Source organism: Lytechinus variegatus, chromosome 4 (assembly GCF_018143015.1).
Source record: "Lytechinus variegatus isolate NC3 chromosome 4, Lvar_3.0, whole genome shotgun sequence".
Classification (NCBI taxonomy): Eukaryota; Metazoa; Echinodermata; class Echinoidea; order Temnopleuroida; family Toxopneustidae; genus Lytechinus; species Lytechinus variegatus.
In genome coordinates this window covers 39,722,561-39,747,959 of record NC_054743.1, presented here as the reverse complement: position 1 = coordinate 39,747,959, position 25,399 = coordinate 39,722,561, and the positions used below count along the sequence as shown (strand labels likewise).

Here is a 25,399-nt window from a genome sequence, read left to right as displayed (position 1 = left end):
AAAGCTTTACATGTACATGTAAATGGATCTAAATCATGTTGTGGGTAGTGTTTGGTGTAAGATGTATGTGAGGGAGGGGTGTGGGGTGGGTATAGGGGTTAATGAACATGTTTGTAATGTCTTCGCAGGGTATGTGAACGACTATTGTCTTAACTGAGGTGCCCGATATCACACGTGAGAGGTCCATGGTTCGATTCCCGGCACACGTTTACTTAAGTTGAACATGGGTTGTATCTACATTGTTTTTTAAATGATCCATCAAATAAGTGAAATTGATTCAGGCATTATTTATACCACCGTGTGCTCTTTTGATTATGAAAAAGTATGTGGGTATGCTTGTGTGCGGTGAGTGGGTGTTAGTAAAAGGAGTGTGCAGAAGGTGGCCAGGTGGTTGAGTGCTCTCATTAACGGGAGGTCGGGGCTTTGATCCCATTGGATTCACCCCCCCAAAAAAAAAAAAATGGACCAAACGCGTGCCTTCTGATGAGGCGTTCGACGTTTTAGACTGTAGAATAATAACATGGTCTTCTGGGAGTACGCACAGTTCAAAATAAGTGACTTGGATAAGTATTATGCGTTTGATTTGTGAGTGTGCGTCATATTTGTAAAGGATATTTACAAGTGTAAGCTGAAGGTGGGTGTGTGTGGGTGGGTGGATGGATGGGTGTTTTTGTATTTGTTTGAATGTGGTGCAATATTTATATGTGTTAGGTTTTGAGGGGTAGTGTGGAGGACTGAAGTGTTAGGGTTTATTAGGGGTGGGTTTCAGTATAATATAACTAATTTCCCCCTTTTTCCTAAGAAATGTTTTTATACATTTTGAAAAAAAAGAATTCATAAGAGCGCTAAGTGAAATATAAACAAATATAGTTATCATAGATTGATGCAAGGTAATGTACCTAATTTTGTAATATCTGCACAATCATTCTATGTGTTTCGGTTGCGAAAAGCTAATATGTACATGGTGTATTTGAACATTTTACCCGTGTAAAGAAGAAAGAAAAAGAAGGAGAAAGTCAGAAGAAAAAAAGAAGAGGAGGAAGACGAGTGAATAAAATAATGTGAGGGGAAGACTTGCAAAAAAAATCTTTCATGTTACTTTATAAAAAATTTGCTTGCGCTTCGCGCCAGAATGGCCTGTTCGATGAGATTCATATCTTGCTCAAAAGGCTGATATGGAGCAAGTTTTGAAGTCAATATACAAAAAAAAATATTTTGGCTCGGACATCGAGCTTTCATTATTTTTTTTCATTTACAAATTTATTCTGTAAAATGTCCGTTTAATGGTCTTATTATCAGCATTTTAATCTCACGCTGCTTGGTCATATTGTTTGATTTGCCAAGTTCCCATTGTCTACGTGTATTCCATAAAATTCCATTAAACAAATGTATTCAGGATGCCCAGATTCTAGGTCTATATCTAAAACATGCGCGATGGCCTGCATGTTCTATGTTTAAAATGTACTTGAATTATCCAGTTTCACATCAGAATATCAATAATTGTCTGCTCACGCTTCACGATAGCAATATTAATGATACCCAATTAATCATATCCTATTTATGATTTACAAAATATGAATAGTGTCCCGCTTTTAGGTATGAAATCTCAATTTTCTTCCTTTTGCATAATTTTTTAGTTACATACCTATCCCATTTATGAATACAAAAAGTGCTTAATAGAATGACCATTTTTTAGGTCGGATTATCAAAAAAAAATTATCGCGCTTCGCGCTTCCATTATTGAAATATGTACCGTTTTCGTGGGTAACTAAGCAGTCCTTAACGAGTCCCTTTTCGATAATGCTAGAACAGTTCATAAAAATTTCTGCTCGCGCTTGGCATTTGCAGTAATCATATAGTTACATACGAATCTTGTTCAGGATCATACATAACACTGCCCAGAATATCTAATTTTTAGGACAAAATGCATGAAAGTAAATAAAAAAAATCGCTCTCCCTTCGCGCTCGCACTTTTTATATGGCTTATGAGATTATTTCATGTTTATGTTGTTTTAATAGAATAAATGTAAGAAGTGACTAATCGGGGAAAATATAGGTGAAGATAATTTCGGGCCCCGGTCCCTATTGGGGAAAGTCAGATCCACCCTTTTGACACATACACACATCGGAAAAAATGCCCCCCCCCCCCTGAAAAAGCAAGGACCCCCCCAGGAAAAAAATCTTAGCTTCGCCACTACATTTTACTGACATTATCACACATGATATATTGTAATATTTTTTTAGTTTTGACGATGAAGAAATAAAATATAATTTGAAGCAAAAAATAGCAGTTTGAAATAGGGAGAAACGAAGGTAAATGTAAGAAAGAGACCTGAATGATTTTAACACAATCATAAAAGGAGGGTCCGGTGGACTAAGGGAAAGAGGAGTTTATTTCCAATTGGTCTAATGCCAATTTGTCCAATTTCCAACTCGTATACTATCATTTGGTCTACCATCATTTCGTCCACTATCTGCATGGTCTAATTGACAATTTGTCCACTTACCATTTCTTCTGATGATCAGTTGGTCCAATTCCTTAAACCATTCGGTCTAATTCGATAAGTGTTCATTGGGCGAAATGAGTGAAAAGAAACTGTGTATTAGACCAACTGGTTATTAGACGAAATGGTAATAAACAAACTGGTGATTAGACGAAGTGATAATTGGACCAAATGGTTGTTATACGAAATGTTGATGGACGGAATGACATTAGACTAAATGAAACGAGTGGACGAGACGAATCGGCAATTTACCGAAAGAAGCAGGTAATGTCGAGAATGATTGTCATGATACCAGGCCCGCGCCAAGAAGATCGTTAATACCACTCGAGCCAACACAGGCAGTATAAACATAATGAATTTCCTAGTTGATCGTGCAAAGGCATACTGTGCGATTTTTATGGGTATCATTATCATACCGTCAACTTTATTCGAGTGATTTCTAGAGGAGAATTTAATCCTTTCACAATTAACTTTTTTTTATAAAGATCCAAACTAACAACATGCAGAATGCAGGTAACCACGACAATATTTTAATAGTTTAATGTTTCAGTATTTTAATATCAGAGGCGTCGATCCTGGGGGGTAGGGGGGGCGATCGCCCAACCAATGAAAATATTGGGGGGCAAACATATCGTTTTGCCCCCCCCCCCCCAATAATTCCGTATAAGTGCAAAAATAAAATGAGATTGTAATGTTACAAAGAAATTAGCAAGCGAGATTGAGATACACAACTCGTTCTTTGGTTAAAGTCGTAAAGTCGTGCTCAAAATGTCAGCTTTTCCAACTGGAATGTAAAAATTTTCAGCTCGCGCTTCGCGCTCGCATGATTTCTTGAGCAAAAACCCATACTCTTTATGATTAAATAGGTGAATAAAATGTCCCGTTTGCAGGTTTAAACCTCAAACGAACTCCCACTTCGATTTGCAATAATCTTTTGTAGGATCTTAAACTCCTTTTTTTCATATCGATATCGAAAACTTCAGCTCGCGCTTCGCCCTCGCATCTATTGTTCTTCTAGATACCTGTCTTATTTATTGGTACAAAAATGCTTAGAATATCAAGTTTTCAGGTCAGATTATAAAGAAATTTATGCTCGCTCTCGGCACTCGCATTATCTGTGTAGTGAGATATGCATCCTCCTCAAGAGTTACTACAAAAAGTCCAATAAAGAGGTGCCTTTTTCCTGTTTTCAGGACAGTATACTAAAAAATTTCAGCTCGCGCTTCGCGCTCGCATTAATTTGTTTGTGAGATATGTGTCTCTTTCTCATGACATATTTATATATACATGTATATATATATATATATATATATATATATATATATATATATATATATATATATATATATATATACATATATATATATATACTGTATATATATACACAACAAAAAAAGTAAGTCCCCCCTAAATCAAATTGCTGTAACTTTTGAACGGAATGATTTTGAGATATGATGTTTCGTAGGTGGATTTCTACACCCATTAGGCAACTCCTGGGGAAATATGAAACTGATCGGTTGAGTCATGCATGAATAATCAAAGATTGAATTAAAAATGACCATTTTTGAAAGTCACAAGAGTCGTGTTTCAGATTGTGCAAATACAATGTTGGACAAAAGTTGTTTTTTAGGTGAATTTTATGGTGTTATACTGGTTTACTATCCATCATTTAGCCACTCCACACACAATTTTGATATCGTATGTTCATGGTTAAGTGAGCACATTGTATTGCAGGGGCCGCGGAAGCGGGGGGAGGGGTTCAGCCCCCCCCCCCACTTTTTCAAAAAGCATGTACAAAAATGACCAAACGATTGTGATTTTTTGCATGGTCAGCCCCCACCCTCCCACTTTTGGCTCAGCTACCCCCAACCTCCCCCCCCCCCCACTTTGAAAACCGTTCCGCGGCTCCTTTATTGTGACGTATCATCATAGGGGGTTATGGTAGTATCATTTACAACTTGCTATAGATCATGTTAGAATTTGAAAATGTTGGTGGCTCCCCCGATTATAGGCCCCTCCCCCATTTTAAGATTCTGGGTCCACCACTAATTTGCCCATAAATTAAACTGATCATGAAAATTTGTTACGAAAAGAATGCATTTATGCCGTATAAAGAGTATTCATTCCTAAGTTTTCGAATGTGCTCGCTCAACCATGAAAATGTTTTAAGTTCAAAAAGTGTGTGGTGATAGAAAATATGATGGATGATAAAACAAAAACATTTGAAACCGAATTTGCCCTCAATATGCACTTTATGACCCTTTAAAATGAGTCTGTGACATTGAAAATACCAATTTTCCCACTTTGATGCGTGCTCACTCATCCATGAATAAACATATTGATTTCATTTTTGCACAGAATTCTGCCCATAGGTTAATAAACATTACTGCCAAATGACATTGCTAAAGACAGCCTTGAAAAAAAGTTCCACTATATTGAATAAGGGGTTAAGTATGCTTAAACATATGCACCCATAATGTACACAAGTCTATGAGAGAAGAAGTCAAAATTTTCACAAATATGAAATGAGGGTTTGTTTCATGGACGGTTTGTGCTACTTCTGCCAACAGTTTTTTCATGAAACTACGCACATGGCTTCAGAGTAACACTATCCAAAAGGCGCGCACACCAAAATAACCATTCAACACGGCACAGAGTGGGGCCAAGGCTTTGAACTTTCTTCTCATTTGCATAATTTTCGAATATTATGTGCTCACTGATGCATTAAACATCGGGATTTTCATAAACATCAAATCAAATAAACTATGCAAGGAGGTTTTTAACGGATATCCATAGTTACGAATGGCATTTTTTCCAATAACGTAAAAAAGAGAGCATCACATTCCACATGTTCATTCAAGCGTGAATGTTTAATTAAAAGCCTTTGAATCATTCAAGCAAGTTAAATGGTCGTGAACATAACGAAAAAGTTGAGAAAAGATCATTTTCAGTTACCAAAATGAAACAATAATTGTCTATGATATTTGAAAATCGTATTTTTTGTTTTTAATAAATGTTCATTTAACCGTGAAACGATGAATATTGTTGAAGATACTCTTCCCAAAAATAACTGTCATCATATTCTTTCATTCCTAGTGATATAAATGTGTAAAAAATCCAATTATTGCAAATTTGGACTTGTGTTTATTCAACCAAGAAATTTAGCAAAAAAGTTGTATCGTACTTTAGAAAGTACATTTTATAAGCCTTCTGACTATTTTTCATGAAGAGAATGTGGAATTAGTTCCAGTAAAATGGAATCAAAGTCATGATATTTGGCTTGTGACTTTTGAAAAGTGACATTTTTGCCTTCTGACGGTGCTCACTGAAGCATGACGTAAAATACGTCCATAACATTTACTCAGAGGGTAGCCTATAAAATTACCTACACGCTCATGGAAAAATATATCAATAATTCGAATTGGTTCGGAAATTATTGATGTTTGTTCAAGGGGGACTTACTTTTTTTGTTGTGTATATATAATATGTGTGTGTGGGGGGTGAAGGTGTGTGTGTGTATGTATAGGCCTATGTGCGCGTTTCATGATTTTGCCCCCCAATCTGAAAAATGGATCGACGCCCCTGTTTGATATTAAAAAACCGTTGGTGCTAAATTGACATTTGCAAAATTCGTAGTATTAGCTGAAGTCGAACAAAACAGATTACTTCTGGAAGATTTTTTTTCTTCATTTATAAAGACAATGACATTAATATAACTTATGTTATTGTAAGAAAAAGAACCTTGTCCAGGGATGTACACCGGAGCATCATGGTAATTTTATTGATATCAACCATTTTCACCATGTTCTAAGATGCTTAATCGAAAAAGTGACAACTTTATTATTTTTATATATATTTGCAGTAAACTTTTAAACAATCTCACAATTTGTTTTACCATCTCACTCAATTCCTGAGATATTATACTCTATAAAAACAAACAGATAAAGACCACAGAGGTTATGCATCTAGAGATTGAATCGTATGGAGCAATAATATCTTTACCAAGTTTACCAACCCCCAGGCGCGGGTCCAAGGGAGGCCGAACCTCCCCCTCCCCCCCCCCTTATTTTTGGCGAACGCCCGAAAGGTGTCCTTTTTAACTTCAGAGAAGCGCTAAAAAAAAATAAGGAGGTATTATACCCATGTTAATTTACGGCTTCGTATAACGGCAGATACGGTACTAGGCACACAATCCGCCGGCTGATCGGTTTCAAACTCCGGCAGATTACCGTAAGACACAGACATACTTGTAGCCCTATTTCGAAATGGCGGAAAAGGGAAACAGTTTATAAAAAAAATTCGCCTTGCGATTTGCGCGTACATTTTATTGTTAAAAATTAATTATGTCAACCTTTGCATTCTATGCACTATTACAAAAGTGTTAATGTCCAGTTTTCAGGCCTTAATATCAATAAAATTCGTCCCATAAGGCTTATCAGATTTATGAATAAGACAATAACACTTTCATGAATTCCTTATAACTACATTGACCCCTTTTGCAGAATGGAATATCGAAAACTTTCATCTCGTGTTTAGAAAGAGGAATAGAAAGATACAGTCATCACTTTCATTCGATGACAAAATGTTATTTGAATGTCCGGTCCTAGGTAAAAAAAATAATAATAAAAAGAGAAGCTCGCGCTTCGCGTTAGCATCATTTTTAGTGCTATCCATCCCTTTTTACAGTTTGTATGCATATATTGTTTGAAGTAGTCCTTAATTTGATCCTTTTTAGATAGGAATATTAAATATTTTCACCGTGCACTTCGCAATGGCATTATTCATGATAAAAAAAATATATTCAGATTGCCCGTGCAGATTATAGGTCTAAATCTAAAACACACGCACGCATGTTTATTGAGCTGGTTTATTATTAATCAAAACGTGTTCAAGTTATACAGTTTCAGTTCAGAATCTAAAATATTTTCTACTTTCTACTACATTATTAATGTAGGAATTCCAATCACCCATCCATTAATTTTCATGATTTACAAAACATGAATAGAGTGTTCCGTTTTTAGGTCTGAATCTCATTTTTTTTCCGCTCGTGCTTCGCGTTCGCATCAAATGTTTAGTAATATATCCCGTTCCAAATTACAAAAAGGACTTAAAATGTCGTTTTTTTTAGGTCGGAATGTCAAAAATTATCATGAAATATGTATCTCGTCTTTGTGGCTTACTGCAGAGAGTCCTTAAGAGGCCCCTTTTCGATCGGGCCAATATTCGGGACAAAATACATAAAATTTCAACAAAAAAATGATCGCGCTTCGCGCACAATATTTGAATAGGGTTATAAAATGTTGGTGAATTTTTTTTACCCCCCCCCCCTCCCTTGCCATTCGGTCCCCATCGTAAAGCAAAGCCCCGCCACTAGGAAATCATATCAAACGCTCTCCACACCTCTACAGTTACTGGGACTGTCTTGAGACTATATAGCGTTGTTGCCTTCAGTGTGAATTCTCCCGCAATAAACTATACCGGGATAACCTCGCCTCGTTATATATCCGCAACAAGCTACCGCTAGGCAAGTCATAGTGAGCACCGGGACAGCCCCACGACCATCGCGATGTTCCTTCAGTACAGTGTGAAGGCACACCGCAACAACACCGGGGGAGCATTTCATGAAAGGACTTGTCGGACGTTTTATCCGACAAGTCCCATTTTATCCGACAGTTACTATGGTAACAGTGCCTCTCAGTCAATCAGGGGAGCGTTTCATGAAAGGACTTGTCAGACGTTTTATCCGACAAGTCATATTTTATCCGACAGTTACTACAGTAACAGTGCTTCTCAACCAATCAGAATCCAGGAAAGTTGTCATGTCTGACAACTTGTCGGACGAAAATATGAAACGCCCCCCAGAATCAAGGAAAGGTGTCAGATCTGACAACTTGTCAGACAAAAATGTTGATGAAACAGTACCCTGGATTAACCACTTGTGATATGTTTACTATGATGTGGGGGCGTCGTAATCTAGTTGTTATGACTCTCGTCTTTCAATCTGAAGGACGTGGGTTCGATTCCCCGCCCTCAAGTATTCCCGGTGTATCAGAGTCGGGTCACTCATGGGGTCACAAACCTACACGTCTTTTGTAACGGAGATCAAAAAATGAACTGCGGCAGTGTGAATTTATACATGGAATTTATCCCGGGACTGTGCCGGGATAACTTTTCTACTGTGAATTTTATAGCGATGATGTCGCCATTCCGCCACAGCACCGGGGAAAATTTGAAAACTAGTGTGAAGAGGGTATTAGATACGTTAGCGTAAATCATACCAGTGTATTAGTCAAGGTGTAAACCCTACTAAAGGCCAATGCTAAAGGCTTAATCTCCAAACAAAATGGCCAAGGATGAGATGTAAAGGTGATTCCACTCGCGCTTCGCTATCCAATATAAAAGAGATACATATCCTGTTTAAGCGGTGACCCGGTTTTGCTCCTGCGACAATTGCTCCGGGCTTTATTTGGTCTAAGATAAAGGATTGGGGTTGCAATGGGGTATTATTTTTTAGGTTTAGGGTTAGGTTTGTGATATGATACAGTGTTGAATCCAGAGTTGAATTTGGCGATTCCATTTGTGTGTGGAATTCACAGCGGATCAATTGTCGCCGGAGTATATGTCATGGATTACGAAATTTTCAGGTCAATATACAAAATATGTACTGCTCACACTTTGAACTTTCATTGTTTTTGTTTAGTGAGATACCCTTTTTCAGCATTCATGATCCATGAGACTTTTGCCAGAAGTCCAAGTGCCTTTCATCCTTTTTTTCGAGTAGAGTTTCAAAAACATTTACATCAACGCTAATCTGACGTCACACTCTCCCTAGCTCACGTGCACCTTGATATGTAGGACATCGAACCCACATGGAAAGTTCATTGCATATTGGCATAACAAGTATACATAACACAACAAAATAAATAATTCGAGAAATAAGTCAGTCCAAACTGCCATCGCAATAATAGAGAGGCCAAAAGTATGAGCCTACTGTAGGTATAGTATGTCTGTAAAATAGAGCTTGATTTTTAGGGCCTTTGAGTTTTGAAATTTTAGATCAACATGACTATTGTCAATATTTAAGTATTAAGTAAACACGAGAAATTATATCCAAAGCATTTGGACAAAAACGATCTGAACATTTTTTTTTATTATGATGTGATGTTTTTGGTTTTGAATAAATAAACTTGAACTTGAACTTGAACTAACAGGGCAGATGAGGATTGACATTGACAATGATAATAAAATAAGTAAATATACCATAATAATCATAACACGTAGTATACCAACTAAATCGTAGACTCCCCTTTGTATAAGAAGGTGTAGGGGTGTATGTCAACATTTTCATGAGTTGGTTCCTGGCATGTAGTTGACAAAGATTCGAAATTACAGGTAAGTATATGATTTCGATTTTCGTTTGACATGTATATATATATGAGAATATTATTTTAGCCAGGGTCCTGGGAACATTTGTTTCCCCTTTTGTGGGGTGCTCTGAGGCAAAAAAGGACTTTCACTACAATATCGAGATCATTTTGGTCCCGAGAAATTTGACAAGCAAAAAAAGGGTTTCATTTAGAAATTAAGGTCGTTTTGGTCCCAAGAAATTTGAAAAGCAAAAAAAAATGGTTTCAAGTAGAACCAACACAAAATGGTGGTCATTTTCAATACATCTTTCCAATTTGACACATCTACCAGAATTGCAGGGGGTGCTTTCTATGGAAAATGATACACGCAGCACCCCCTTGGAAAATATTAGGTGTGCTTCAGCACCCCCGCTTCCCAGGGGCCTTGTATTTAGCAAAGTAAGTGACTATGATGTTGCAATGATTAATCTTATTGCTTGAGTTGCATTTTAGTGTGAATCCAAATAAGAAACACTTATAAATCATGTATGTAGGGTGGATATGTGCGTGTGTGCGCGCACGTGTGTGTATTGATGTAAATGTGCTTTGCATTGATTTCCTCCATTCCTTACTTGAATATGACATTTTGGTCCAAATGACTTGAGTAGGTCTGTAAGGGGAGGCACTTTGTTTCTCACAACAGAACATTGACTCCACCGTCCCTGAGACGTTAAAACAACCCGTATTCACTATCACAATCTAAATCTTAAAAATGATTGGTCAAAAAAGCAATGTATTCCACAGAAGAAAAAAAATAATGAACGTAAAGATTAAGGTTAGAGGAAAGATTTTTTTCAATCTGAGCTACTATAAGCGATTGGTATTGCCGCCCTTTCACATGGTTAAGAAATCGTAATTTGAATGATGATTCAAGTGAAACATAAGGCTAATGATGAATATTAAGCACGTGTGAAACCAAACAAGAACATGATTAGAATCATGAACGCTAATTATCGTCACGATTACAATAGCAATCATCATTACACAGATGATTCAAGATTCGTTTGAAAAGGCCCTTGGATTTATTGGCCTTGGTCATCTAGTTAACTAACCGCTGTTTCAAACGGTAAAAAAAATTCAATGATATAATTCCAGTGAAAAATAAGGCTATTAACGAATATTTAGCACGTGTGGAACCAAACCAGAACATGATTAGAATCATGAACGCTAATCACAGTCACGATAACAATAGCAATCATCATTACAATTATGATTCAAGATTCACGTTTGAAAATACACTAAGATTGATATTGTTATACAACAATGTTGTTTTGTTTTTCCTTCCGCCCAGATTTCTGTGAACGTCATTCTTCTTGACACTTCAATATGGGTGCGACTTCACTCTGTACGAGCATTTGTGTCCTATTGTGCATTCTACATGCAGGGCTTGGTGAGCTGCAGCCTATCAACATAACATTTGGTGATGTCACGCAAGTAGTTATGTTCGAAGGCCAAGATAAAACCATCAATGTTTCAGTAGTTTCTTACGATGGTGCCGTTTCCGTTTTCTTCGACAGTGAAAACTCGTACACATTTGAAGTTATGAACCAGACATTCGCCCGACTTGAAATGAATAACGATAGCCATTTTCCTGTGACCGCCCAAGTGACTCTTAAAGGACGACACATTGGCATTTCTAATCTTCGGGTTTTTATGTCAGCAGTGGGATCTACCAATAGTACTCAGGTTGCATCTCTAAAAGTGAAGGTTAATGTCGGAAATTTTTTGATCCAGGGGATTCTCCAGTATATTTTCTATATCCCTTTGGTCTGTATATTCTTCATGATGGGAGCGAGTATGGATCTCGAAGAAATCGCAAGTTGTTTCAAGCATCCAATCCCGATCTTCGTCGGATTCTTTTGTCAGTTCGCCATCATGCCCGCTTTATCGCTGGGTATTGTGAAGATGTTTGGACTTGACACCGGGTACGCGCTGGGTCTTCTTCTATTGGGATGCTGTCCCGGCGGTAAGATTAGCAACGACCTAACTATCCTACTCGACGCTGATTATACCCTTAGCGTAACGATGACGGCTTGTTCGACGGCACTGGCTTTGGCAACGATGCCCTTGAATATATTCATATATACCAGATTCTTGATTCAGTCAGAAAATATCGAAACGCCTTACGGCCAGATTGCTATGCAGATAGCCATTCTCATGACCCCTATCCTACTCGGAATGTTGCTTAAGTATAAGCTTCCATCAATCAAAGACAAGGTTTTGAAGATTTTGAAGCCCATTGTAGCAGTCGTAATGTTAGCATCTGCTGGCCTGCTGATTCCGTTTACTTTGTATATCTTTTTGTCTCCCTTATATGTTTACCTTGCTGCTTTCCTGCTACCTGTATGTGGAGCATTCCTTGGTGGATTTATTGCAAAACTGCTGCAACTTCCGAACAATAAAGTGGTTGCCATTTCTATGGAAACAGGGGTTCAGAACGGGTTGTTTGCTTTAGTTGTCCTTAGAGCCGTGTACCCTTCACCGGAAGCAGATTTGGCTTCTTCGGCGCCAACTTTATCCTTTCTGTCAATGCTTCTTATTGGCATCGTACTGGTCATCGGCAAGATCGTCTACACCAGATTTGTAAAGCGGAAGCAAGGCGAAGACACCGAAAATATCATCAAGATAGAGTCGGATGACCAAGGCAAAGGAAAGGAGGAAAATGGAAAGGCAGTTGTCCTCACCTCTATAAACACGCTTGATGATGACCAAATTATATGCAAAAACAACAACAAACTTGTCGGTATCAGTTTTCCTGGTGGAGATGCTGGTGGCGATAGTGGTGGCGATGGGGTTGGTGGTGGTGGTGGTGGTGGATGTGATGGTGGTGATGGAGGCGGTGATGGTGGTGATTAGTAACACTGAATAAGCCTATACAATTCTTATATCTGTAGTCCATTGTAAATTTGTAATCTAAGAAACATTTCTGTTGGTTCATTTTTGTTCTTATAATACGTCGATTTCGAACAGTATAAGGTACACTTCGTAGCAATGAAGTTTGTACCATATTGTTACTTTAATTGTCATCATCATCATTCTGACTGTCATCATCATTATTAATCTTAGTATGGACGTTGATATGGCCGCCATAATTGTAATAGTTGGTGTTGTTTACATTTTTATTAATTTCGATTCGGGGACGCACCCGAAAACCTGATTATCCAGCACGCCCCCTGGTTTGTTGTCTGATGATGATCTCATTCGAGACTTCATATTTCTAAAATGTTTAATTCATCGAAGTTACATCATTGTACTTCCTGATAACGATATTTCATTTGACAGTTCGTTCACGTTAAACGAAAACCCTCGAATACTAAATAATTCATTACCATTTAAAAGAGGGTTTTAGGGGTCTGCAGAAATACATATCTGATCACTTGTCATTAATTACTGTAAGTGCAATATGCTAATCCATGTCATCAGCCCTTAAAGAGGGGCTGATATTGCTCCGATCTCAATGATATTATGGTTACTCTTGTACTCTTCGGGTAAGTTATACATGTTTATTGAATACTGACTTATATAACCGTACCATTAGCACAAGACATTAACAAATGTTTTAAAATCATTATCTTTTCCATATACCTTAAAGTTTATGTTTAAGACAAATCTATTATGTATATTTTTTTCTTTGCAAAATCAAGATAAATTTCAAGTCTAAATAAGACATTTGGATGCATTTTTATTACACATTTTAGATAGGATGCGTTGACAGTACTTATATCCACCTGCTGATCCAAACTTTGGTCATACTTTACGTTACTTACATTACCGATGTTAAGTTGAGCCGATTCTTTTTATTTGACTTTTTAAAGTTTGTAACAAGGTCCCATACGTTATACAAATTAAGCCGTAAGAAAACTGCACTATTATCTACTACTTTAAAGGTAAGAAAATAAATTGACTGGAAACACCGTCCCAATTTCATTTTATATTCTTCATTGTTATACAATAAGAGTCACTATCAGAAAAACTAAATAAATTGTTTTCTGCATGAATTTGGGTTGTGTTTTCTTCTTGTGTGTTTCTTAAAAATCCATATGCAACAAAGTCGAAGTTCAGGGGGATTTTCCTAACGAAGACCGTTATATTATATTATATTGATATTACATAATTTCTTTCAATTATTTCATGGTGAGCCCTTTGGGCCGCATGGGAAAAGAGCAGTATAAATAATTAATAATAATAATAATGTAATAACCCTTCAATTTCAACCATGCCAATTCACAATCTAAACTGCTGAAACTCCTCATATTTGCTGACTTAAACTGAAACATTTTAGTCATGTATGCCCGGTAGGAAATTTTTTATAATACCTTTTCTCTGCTCCCCTTTTTAACGTTCATATTCAACAAATCTTTACCAAAATATGTCTACAGTATGCGTCCCAGCAATCCGTTTCTCAATAAAGATGGAATTACCATTAAAAAAAATGGACAGTTTGATTTCTCCAGCTTAATAAAAGGGTATCATTATCCTAATTATGCACCCAGGGCCCGGGGCATAATGTCAAGTGATCCATTAATTACAGGTTCTTGGAGGAAGCGAAGGTCCCAAAAGGCCCGACTAACTGCTCTGTGCAGAAACAGTAATCATAAAATAAACTTAATGATACGCGGACAAATTGATTTATTGGTGTTGTGATGCCTTATGGATACACCAATTGATTAGGTGCTGAAATGTGATAACTATAAAAAAGCAAACATGATTAATATAATAAATGAACATGAATTTTCAAAAGACTTCTTTGTTTACTATACTACGTGATCATCATAATGAAATAAAACATGAAGCAGTTTGGCAAAGAGCCATTTGGTAAAGATTTACATGCAAATATTGCGCACACATCGGTGTGTGCATAATAAGCAATCACTTTAAACCCTCAAGCTATCTGGAAATTGCAATGTCGTTCTTGAAGTATGAAACTAAGGTTTTTAGTGAGTTGAAAAATAATAATTATTCAAAAACTATGATTCTTTCATATTCACACTTTAAACGTCATTCATAATGTGAGATTTCTTATTTTCTGATTACTTGGATAAAATATTTATCCAGAGAATATAAGTTAAATCTTTCACATTTTCTTTTTAAATGAAGATTTTCTGTGGATAGACGACTTGATGTTTAATATTCAACGTGTCCATGTTTGTGAAAGAAAAAAATAAATCTTTATATGGCTTGGCATTATTTCGTATATAAAATGTCATCTCATGGACTAAGTTAAGGCAGGATAAGGATATTCAATTGAATTCAAACCGCCTAAGTTCTAAGTTCTCATGGACTAAGTTGAAGCAGGTTAAGGATATTCAATTGAATTCAAACCGCCTTCTTTCATGCCTCGTGAATGCAGTGCTAATTGGAGTTCCTTTTCAGATATTTAGAATCCTAACTTTGAGGGTATTCTCTGAATGTACATACTGTATTAGAGTGGGAACGAATATTTAATTCCAAATCTTTCGTAAGGTAGCAAATTATTTCTTTACTGGTTATTATGTTTCTGTTTATGGCAACGTATAAAAACTCAGCAGGACTGCGCGTTTTGCTGGTAAACGTAATTTTTTAAGCTGGTATACAACCAGTTACCTATAGTAAACATTTTACGTCTAGGTTAGTCAATCATAGTGGCTGACGTTATAGACGAGATAACACTCTCGGGCCTTTTTATCAATGGCAGCGTTGGGATTCGAACTCACAACCTTGCGATTATGAGTCCAATGCTCTAACCACTGGACCACACGACCCGTATGGTCCAGTTCCCACTCTGGTGGGAAATGTATAAGTTACATATTTTTAGCTAATATCATGACAACATATTGGCCTGCCTGGCAGATCAGGGCCACGTTGTACAAAGAGTTACGATTGATCCAATCAATGAAATGAAATGCATGTTTGTCAAAAAAATTCTAGATATGAATCCATATTCATAAATTCATTGATTTCCTGACAATTTGGAGTGTTCTCCTTTGATTACAAAGGACATTTTGCAAATGTCCTGTAGAAGAAATTATGACACTGATGGATTTCCATAGAGTTACAGTTGATCGGATCAATCGTTACTCTTTGTACAACGGGGCCCAGATCTCTGGTGGTTGAAAAAAAAATATATTCATCTGAGAAGTAGAAAGCTTTGTTGGGACAAGCTTTTTGGCCAGGCGGAACTCAATAGTTGGCCAGAATCCTGCGTATACTGTGTGACCTAGAACGGTAAATTTTCTTTATACCTTCACTGTTAGAAAAAATAAAAGAAGTTCCTGCAGCAGAGTCTCGAGAACACCTGTAATCTTACCGAATTGCGTAATCTTACAGGAAATTGGTATTTGATGTATGGAATCTTACAAATTTCCTTGAATAAAACACCCTTTTTCCCTTTTTAAACAGACCTGTTCTGTTAAATTGCAGAAAAATTCTTGTTTTATGAATTTACAGAATGATTATTACGCAATTCGGTAAGATTACAGGTGTTCTCGAGACTCTGCTGCAGGAACTTCTTTTATTTTTTCTAACAGTGTTAATTGCATGCCTTCAAAAGTTAATGTTTCTGTTTGCATCGTTCATTGAAGGATCTTCATTTTATACAAATTAATTGTATCAATATCTAGATTTTAGTAAAGTTGTTTATGTTTATGTTTTCATGATCTACTTCGCCAACTTGGGTGACTGTATGGAATGCCCCCGTCACTGATCACACATCGGCCAAAGATGTAATTACATGTTTATGGTAGGAAACAACACTTACAAAAAGACAAAAGCAAGAATGAAAACAAAAAGGGAAACATATATGAATTAAATCTACCCCCATCTAGTAAACAAATTACGAAGTTCATGAGAAAAATGTGGTTGTTCCAAATTATTGGGCCATTAAATAAATCAATGTACAGTTCAAAGGACTACGCAAACATTTGAATGAACTTTTATCTTGTAATCAGGGTAATATATATTTATTAGATGTCTCCTCGTTGCTGTACTATGAGTGAAAAAGAGCAAACATTGACCTTGAACTTTAGAAGTTGTTGAACTCGGTATTCCAAAACTGGGGAAAATGTTTGAAAATATACCTATAGCAGACACGCCTTCATAATGTACTTACTCGAGCCATCGATGCGAAATGATGTGTTTGTGTTTATTCTTACTTTGGGAATATTTAGATAGGCTTATCTTATGATATGCCATTCATGAATGTCTTGATGGCAGATTTGCCTGTATGTTTGTGGCATTTGTAGGCACGATTATCACAAAATAACTCAATTATAACTCCATTTTTACAACATTTCTGATATATTGTCTTCTGTATCAAGTGTATATTCTTTATATTTGGTTTATTTGAATATTTATGTCATTTGTATTTTCTGATGTTATATTTTATTTGTTGTAATTATTGCTTATTGATATTGTTGGAAAAATTGAATGAATGAATGAATGAATGAATGAATGAATGAATGAATGAATGAATGAATGAATGAATGAATGAATGAATGAATGAAAAAGTGCTTTTAAAGATATTTTTCCAGATTTTTTTTTCTATCGAATTGAGTTTAAGCTTCGAATTTGTGTTTTTGAATAGTGAGTGACGTATCGTATAGGGCCTAAGGCTTAAAAATGAAAATAAATTCAATACTCTTTTTCAACTTAAACTGCATGACTACCGCTCCATCTTGATGCTAAATCTCCATTCTCATTATTTAATGTTATATATTTTTCATGTTCAAAATCATAAAAACATTATTGTTATACTTCTCTATTAGTTCAAATGTCTGGTGATGGGGATGCTATAATTATCGTCTTTCACAAACAAAAAATGTTTTTAAAACTAAGTAAATGCTTAACTCTTATAAATGCCTTGAATTGATTTCAAGGCTTCAAATCCTTAAGGCCATGGCCAAGGCAGACCAAGGAAAGCTGCAATCTCTGTTCAGTCAGGGTTTTTTCCCACCTGATTATCCCCCCCCCCCGCGCTTATAGCTTGCATCCAGACCAGTCTTTCCACTAAGCACTTTGAAGGAAATTACCCGAATTCCGGTGAATCCGGATCATTTTCTGGTAATTTTCGGGTACGATAAAAAATTCTAGGTAATTCTGGCTAATCCGAAAATCACAATGAAAATTTTTTTGATATTTATGTTATTAAAGAATTGTGTACCTCGATACGAAGCTCAAAATTTTCTGCTCTGGCTCCGAGCTCGCATTTCGTCAATTTTGTTGAACAATAATTCGTTGATTTTGGTCACTTGGACTGAATATAGGCTCGCTGTATTATTGGCCGATTTTGATTTTAAAAAATCAAATTTGAAAATTTCTGGAAATTCATGAATTTTCAGGAAATTTGGGATTCAGTTGCGGAAAAAATGTTTTGGATCTGAGGAAACACTAATGCACTGACGATGTTGCCAGCGCTTCCACTCTTCCTGGAATCCAGGAAATTACAGGAAGTTTTGCTATTTTCCAGAATCATTCCAGGAAGTTTTCCAGGAATTTCTAGAATAACATATTATCTGAATATTATGTCAAAATCTGTAACAAAATTGGATCACTTTAATTAAAATGTCAAAAATTTATCTCGCTCGCTCGCGACTCTTTATAAACTTTTTCCGTTATACGTCACGTTTTGCCCCCTCAAAATTTTTGGCTCAATTTATTTATTATTTATTTATTAAAATATCTTTAAACAGGATAGCAGGCTCGGATTAATTACGGCACTGGGTCCTATATTTCATGCTTTGTGTGTGTATAGAAGAGAATTATAACTTATTTAAGATTAGAGAACCGTTCAGAAAATTCCAAGATATTTTGTAAAATTCCAAGAACTTTCAGAGTAAATTCCAGGAAGTTTCGTTTTAAAAAGGGGAAGCACTGGATCATGTTGCAGTCACGCACGCCCTCTGTCGTCATTTTTACAATAATGGCTGAATCTTCAAGTGCTGCTGCTTCCAATTCAGAGGTTTGCTTTTCGTTTTGTCACAATAATAGGGCACTATTTGCTATAATCTTTTCGTTTTTATTTAACTAAGATGTATTTCTTTATTTCAGGATAAAATTATTTCGTATTGTTACTTTGAGAGATCGGTAACAGTAATGAAGTTAAGTTATATTTTATTGTATGTCCCATATGCTGCAAAATTTGTTTGTTGTGCACTGTTAGTGTTACGAAATACCACTCTTTCAATGAACAAGCCAACAAGGTTATGAAATATGATTAGGTCAGGGAATCTGAAGTGATCCAGTGGTTTTCCGTGTAATACTAGGCAGACAAGGGTATACTCCAAGATGGGGTTGCAATAGCTTTCCAAATAAATTGGGGAAAAATAAATTGTGCACTTGCGCCTCGATTATCATGATTACTTATAATAATATAAAAATCGTTTGTGACTTTTTTGTGTTCTTCATCCATTATTATTAATGGATGAAGAACACACGTACACCATGAACCGCGTTTGGCAGTGGATTTCTAATTTGTGGGTCGCGTGTGCTGCGTTCCCACTTCTGGTGTACCCGCTGCCTAATATTACTAGGGCAAGTCCTGGGCTCCGACCCGTTTTGCGGGCCAGAGCTCCCTTGTGATAGGTTATGATTAGACCAAAAGCTTCATGGTTGTTCCGCTGAAGTCCGTTGGCTCCACTCATCGAATACAAAGACCAAAGTTCTAGCTCGATCTGTACGGTGACTCAAAGTGGATTTTCAATGGTTTTCCCCATGTTCATGGATGTTGGAAACGTCCTCTCATGAAAATGGCACTTTCATGAGCTAAAGTCGGCCGCCATTTTTCCCAGGAAGTCATGCGGGAAAGGCTAAAAAATTGACCTTCATTATTGCTTAACAGTGTAGTTCACCAGTAGAGGCACTGGTAAGAAAATTGGGGACGTCCAAGTTACAGGGACTGTCTCGGTTTTCAAAGATTTCTCCAAACATGAAATCTAGGATAGTTCATTCACCAGTCAAGTGCCGACTCCAATCTTAAACATATCAGGTCTCATAACAAGATTATTGGAAGATGACAAGTCATGAAAAATAGATGGTGAATTTGGGGAATTGAGGTCACTGAATCTGTATTAGCACACGATATCCCTGTAATTGCTGTCTATTTCTCGGAGGGGTAAGTGAAAAAAAAGCTGTCCCCATAAACAAGGAATATCTCCATTTTTCAAGATATGGTTTGTCTTGGTTTATGAGGATGTCCTTCGTTTCTGGGACAATCCCAATTTTTGGACCAGCGGCTCTACTGTTCACCGATGAACTGAAATTACAGAGCTAGATCTACGGGTACATGTACCAGTATGGGATTTTTCCCTCTGCATGCATCACACTGTCATCTATAGAAAACGGTTTTGTTTGCAATTTGATCATTCTCTCCTGAAACAGGAAACTGAGGATACCCAGGACTTCGATGGGCAGGAAGTTGATCAAGAAATTCCAGCTGAGAGTGCCGATAAGAAAAAAAGGTTCTTCAACAAAGAGTGTAAGAGGCATTATGATTTCAGGCTTTCCATCCTGTTTTAGTTTGCAAGATAACTGAAGGTCCATTTAGCAGATAAACTTAAAATGTATGCTCCTTTTTTTCTAATTTACATGTACATCCTCTAGGGCACATGGCTAACGTGGATATGCCTTGAGTTTTATCATTCCATACTAAAAGAATATACAGAAGAGGAGGAAGACAAGTGAATGAAATAAGATGAGGTTAAGACTTGGAAAATAAAAAGAATCTTTCATGTCACTATAAAATTTTATTATTAGGCATTGATGAATAAGATATCAATCTAATAATCAAATTTCCCCTTTTGTTTCATCTCACACTTAGCAAGAGGAATAGGAAGAAAGTCATCATTCTCATATGCATGTCCTAAGGATGTGCCGTTCCTATGTTAAAACTCAAAGTAATAATGAATAATGTTTATTCAGATAGTCAACTTGTTCTCTACTAAATCATTATCCAGTTTCAGATCACAATATCAAAAATTTTCTGCTCGCACTTTGTGCTTACATTATTAATGTAGGAAGATCCCTTTTTACTCATTCTGTTCATGATTTACGAAACATGTATAGAGTGTCCCATTTTTAAGTCTAAATCTCGAATTTTTTTCCGATCGCGCTCGCATCAATTCTTTAGATAAATACCTATCCTGTTTACGATTAAAAAAATTGATTAGAATTTTACATTCTTTGTGTGAAAATGTCAGAATTTTTCAGCTCGCACTCTGCTCGCATTATCTGATTATTGAAATATGTAACGTCTCCATGGCTAAGTGCAAGCAGTCCTTAATAGGTACCTTTTTGATCAGTTCAAAACGTATATAAAAAATTTCTGTTCGCGCTCTGCGCTCGCATTATTAATGTAAGGAAGATCCCCAGTTACTCATCCTTTTCATGATTTACAAAACTTGAATAGAGTGTCTCGTTCAGTAGGTCTAAATCTCTACTTTTTCCGCTCGTGCTTTGCGCTCGCATCAATTGTTTAGTTATACCTATTATGTTTAAGTCACAAAAAGTGCTTAGAATTTCCATTCCTTATGTAAAAATTTCAGCTCACGCTTCGCGCTCGCATTATTTGATTTTTGAAATATGTATAACGTCTTCATGGTTAACTGCAAACAGTCTTTAATAGTACCTTTCCCATCAATGCATTTCTGCTCGCGCTTCACGTTCATAGAATTATTCATTTGCATACACATCTTTTTCAGGATAATGAACATTGCCCAGAATGTTCAAAATTTTAGGAAAAAATACATAAGATTTCAAAAAAAAATAGCTTGCGCTTTGTGCCCGCATTATATAAGTAAGGATTATGGTATTATATATTATGTTTATTTAATGAGAATAAAGCTAAGAAGTGACTATTAGGACTACCCCTTCAAACAAACCAAAAATCTCGGCAAAAATCATCTTTGAGTAGCCGATCAGGGAAAATATGGCTGAAAAAAAAAATTTCCCCCCCCCCCCATTGGCGAAGGCTGGATCCGCCCCTGATATATAGATATGTATGGAGAGAACAGAATTTTTCAAGTTTGAGATAGCATTTGTCATTCTGTAGGAGGTATCAAAGTATAAATCATTTATCCATATACATGTATATTTTTTTATCATATTACAGAAAAGCAATGTTTACATCTCGTTCTTTTTTCTTCTTACTGTACAGTGAGATGTATGATGTATGGCTTTGGTGATGATCAGAACCCATATGCTGAAACTGTGGATCTACTAGAAGATTTAGTTCTTGGCTTTATTACAGATATAGTAAGTGTGCTATGCATGTTGCTTTTGAAAATAAATAGAAAAAAAGAAGTGTGGATAAACTAAAGTGCATATTCCACAAATGTTCAAGGTGGATTTTTACAAGTTTATACTAAACGTGACAATGATGGTATTGATAGTCATCATATTTAAAGGTCAAGTCGACCGCAGAAAAATGTTGATTTGAATAAATGGGGAAAAATCAAAACAAGCAAAATGCTAAAAATTTCATCAAAATCGGATGCAGAATAAGAAAGTTGTGACATTTCATTTAAAAAGTTTGGATGATTTCACAAAACAGTTATATTCACATCCTGGTCGGGATGCGCATGAGGAGACTGATGACGTCATCCACTCACTATTTCTTTTGTATTTTATGATATGAAATATTCTGATTTTCTCATTGTCAAGGGAAACGACAATGATTCATTCCTCCCTGAACATGTGGAATTAGCATTGGTCAATACTATATGGTTCAGTCAAGTTGGTCCTTATTGTCCAATATATACAACAACAAAAAATTGTATTATTCAAACAATAAAAAAACAAAAATAATAGAGTTAGATGCAATGTCTCTACTCTTATAAGCCAAGAGAGTAATAACTACATGTACAGGTATTTGAATGGATTTTCCAATTATATTTATGAAGATATGCATTACCCATGAAAGCTTGTCAACTTTTTTCTTTAGAGGTGTAGTCTAGAAGAATATAGAGATTTATTTTAGTAACTAGACCATGCTTGTCTTTTCAGAGGTACAATACATGTTTCCCATTATCCACCCTTAAACTTGCTTTAAATTGTTATTGACTTTTGGAAAGTACTGCATGCAGTAGAGTAAATAATAGTTCCATGCAGCATCTCATTCTCTTCCTCATTTTGTTTTCAATCAGACCCTGAAGGCAACCCAGGTAGGCCGACAAGGCAGAGTTCAAGTAGAGGATATCATCTTTCTCATCAGGAAAGACCCTCGCAAGTATTCCAGAATCAAACAGCTTCTGCTAATGAATGAAGAACTCAAGAAAGCCAGGAAGGCATTTGACGAAGCCAATTATTAGTGAAAATATCCTGTTGAACTGTCAATCATAGGAGATGATACGGGTACTAGGACGGAAGTTCCGCTACTTTAGGAAACTCAGCAAAGGACCAATAAACTAATATAGATATTCGATCTTAGATAATTTTTCTGGTGATACGACAGCTGTGAATTGTAAGAACTGAAATACAGTGAGATAGTATTAGGAGTTTGTTATTGGTGTGGAAACGATATGAAGGTTACGATACAGTGACTTTCAGCACATATTACCGCTGCATTTCTTGAAGACATCCTTAGCTTCGGAACCTCTGAAGGATCGGCCTTGCCCAAGATGGTGAAAAGTTGCAAAGGTGACACGGGTCACCAGCGAATGAACTACCTGTACCAAGCAGCCCACTGCACCCTGGCACAGAACCCAGGGAACACTCAGCTGGCCAGGTTCTACATCGAGACCATGAAGAGTGTAGCAGCAAAGCTTGTGCTGAGACTTGATCCTCATATCAAGCGTACTATATGCAAAAAGTGCAGTTCCCTTTTGATCCCTGGGGTCACTGCTACCGTCAGGGTCAAAGGTCGTAGGCAGAAGCACATGGTCGTGACATGCTTGGATTGTAAACAAGTCAAGAGGTTCAATACGGATGAAAAGCATGTCCTGTGGGCACATAAAACAGAAGCCATTCAAGACAAGAGCTGATAAATCGGCTTTTAAGTGTAGATTGCCAAAAGAAACTTGTGCTAAGAGGATGCGCGATAGTGCATAGTTTTTTCTACAGGAAAATTGTAAACTAAGGAGATCACACCAAATTGTCAAGAAATCAATGAATATATGGATATCTAGATGAATATTCATATCTAGATTTTTTCTTTAGAACAAACTTCATTTTATATGTTGACTTTGCTGGCTTTCCATAGTTGCGATTGATCGGATCAATCGCAACTCTTTGTAAGACGGGCCCCAGGGCTCCATAACACAAAGCTTTGCAATCAATAGCTAAATACCAATGACCAATCAAGATTATCGTTGCATGCACACTCTGTTTAAAATACTGGCCAGGAGCCAATGGCCCGTATTCTGAAGTCAGGTTTAACTTAAACTCAGATTTAAAGTTGTAGTATGGGAAGCCGACAGTATCAAAATTTTCATTAAGTTGTAAATTTCTTGTGTTTACTCTCTGCTCTTTCCTGATTCATCTATGGTGAAGACAATTATCTATTTATACTTCCTAGACAATCATGAATGATTTGAGAGCCAAGTGAGCTTAAGTATGATATCTCTAGTGATTTATGTAACAATTGGCTATCCATTCTTAAACCACAACTTTAAACCCGAGTTTAAGTTAAACCTGCTATCAGAATACTGGCCAATGAGTGCAGTTCTTTCATGTTTGCAATTCATTGCAAACCTTGGTTCCGGAGCCCTGGGCCCCGTCTTACAAAGAGTTATGATTGATCAAATAAATCGTAACTTTATGGAAATCCAACAGTGTCATAATTTTTCCTACAAGAAATGTGCGAAAAGTAAAGAAAGGAGAGCATACTGAACTGTCAAAAAATCAATGAATTTATGGATATACATCCATATCTAGAAAATTTTTTTTAGCAAAGATGCATCTAATATGTTGACTTTGCTGGCTTTCCAAAGTTGAGATTGATCCGATCAATCGCAAGTCTTTGTGAGATGGGCCCCTGATCTCCATTGGCATTGGGTTAGTTTCTTATTTAAGGTCACCTGTCTTTTGTAGTATGAACAGCTTTATAAAACACCCACCCGCTGTGGTAATAATCATTAATTACAATTTGTAAGAAAATGATCCTGGGACCCGTCTTACAACGAGTTACAATTAATCCAATCAGTCATAATTCCATGGAAGAGAAGTGCAGTGAATTTTCAAGAAAACAATGAATGCATGATTGTACATCATAGCTAGAAAATATTTTGAACAAACATGCATAATAGATGTTGGCCGTCCATAGTTGTGATTGATCAGATCAATCGTAATTCTTTGTAAAAGTAAAGACGGGGTGTTGTCTTTTTCTGGCAATGTGCAATCATGATGACATCCAGACACCATTGTATCCATTGATTTATCCATGATTGAAGGCCACAAAAGCAATGGTTGTTGATGCCATGTCCACTGTGCTCAGTTCCCTCCAATTGACCTTTGGAGTTCTGGGGCCCATTTCATAAAGAGTTACATCTGGGGAGCGTTTCCTGAAAGGACTTGTCGGAT

The 25,399-nt window shown here is 36.5% G+C and overlaps 3 protein-coding genes across 3 annotated transcripts; all 3 read left to right on the top strand.

Annotated features, from left to right (window-relative positions):
• Nucleotides 1–11,707: 11,707 nt before the first annotated feature.
• LOC121412982 (ileal sodium/bile acid cotransporter-like) lies at nt 11,708–15,022 on the top strand. Its single transcript, XM_041605746.1, has 2 exons — nt 11,708–12,703; nt 15,008–15,022. The coding sequence occupies exons 1-2, from the start codon at nt 11,708–11,710 to the stop codon at nt 15,020–15,022; spliced, it is 1,011 nt and encodes a 336-aa protein (XP_041461680.1).
• A 3,741-nt stretch (nt 15,023–18,763) lies between these two features.
• Nucleotides 18,764–23,190, top strand: LOC121414030 (transcription initiation factor TFIID subunit 13-like). Its single transcript, XM_041607070.1, has 4 exons — nt 18,764–18,845; nt 20,264–20,360; nt 22,038–22,135; nt 23,026–23,190. The coding sequence occupies exons 1-4, from the start codon at nt 18,765–18,767 to the stop codon at nt 23,188–23,190; spliced, it is 441 nt and encodes a 146-aa protein (XP_041463004.1). The 5' UTR covers nt 18,764.
• A 309-nt stretch (nt 23,191–23,499) lies between these two features.
• LOC121414031 (ribonuclease P protein subunit p21-like) lies at nt 23,500–24,018 on the top strand. The gene has a single exon (XM_041607071.1). The coding sequence runs from the start codon at nt 23,500–23,502 to the stop codon at nt 23,860–23,862; it is 363 nt and encodes a 120-aa protein (XP_041463005.1). The 3' UTR covers nt 23,863–24,018.
• Nucleotides 24,019–25,399: the final 1,381 nt, after the last annotated feature.

Coding starts and splice junctions, on each gene's coding strand:
- LOC121412982 (XM_041605746.1), top strand. CDS start 11,708: ATGGATCTCGAAGAAATCGCAAGTTGTTTCAAGCATCCAATCCCGATC.
- LOC121414030 (XM_041607070.1), top strand. CDS start 18,765: ATGTTGCAGTCACGCACGCCCTCTGTCGTCATTTTTACAATAATGGCT. Junction 20,361..22,037: donor AAGGTTCTTCAACAAAGAGT/GTAAGAGGCATT, acceptor CTTACTGTACAG/TGAGATGTATGATGTATGGC. Junction 22,136..23,025: donor TTGGCTTTATTACAGATATA/GTAAGTGTGCTA, acceptor GTTTTCAATCAG/ACCCTGAAGGCAACCCAGGT.
- LOC121414031 (XM_041607071.1), top strand. CDS start 23,500: ATGGTGAAAAGTTGCAAAGGTGACACGGGTCACCAGCGAATGAACTAC.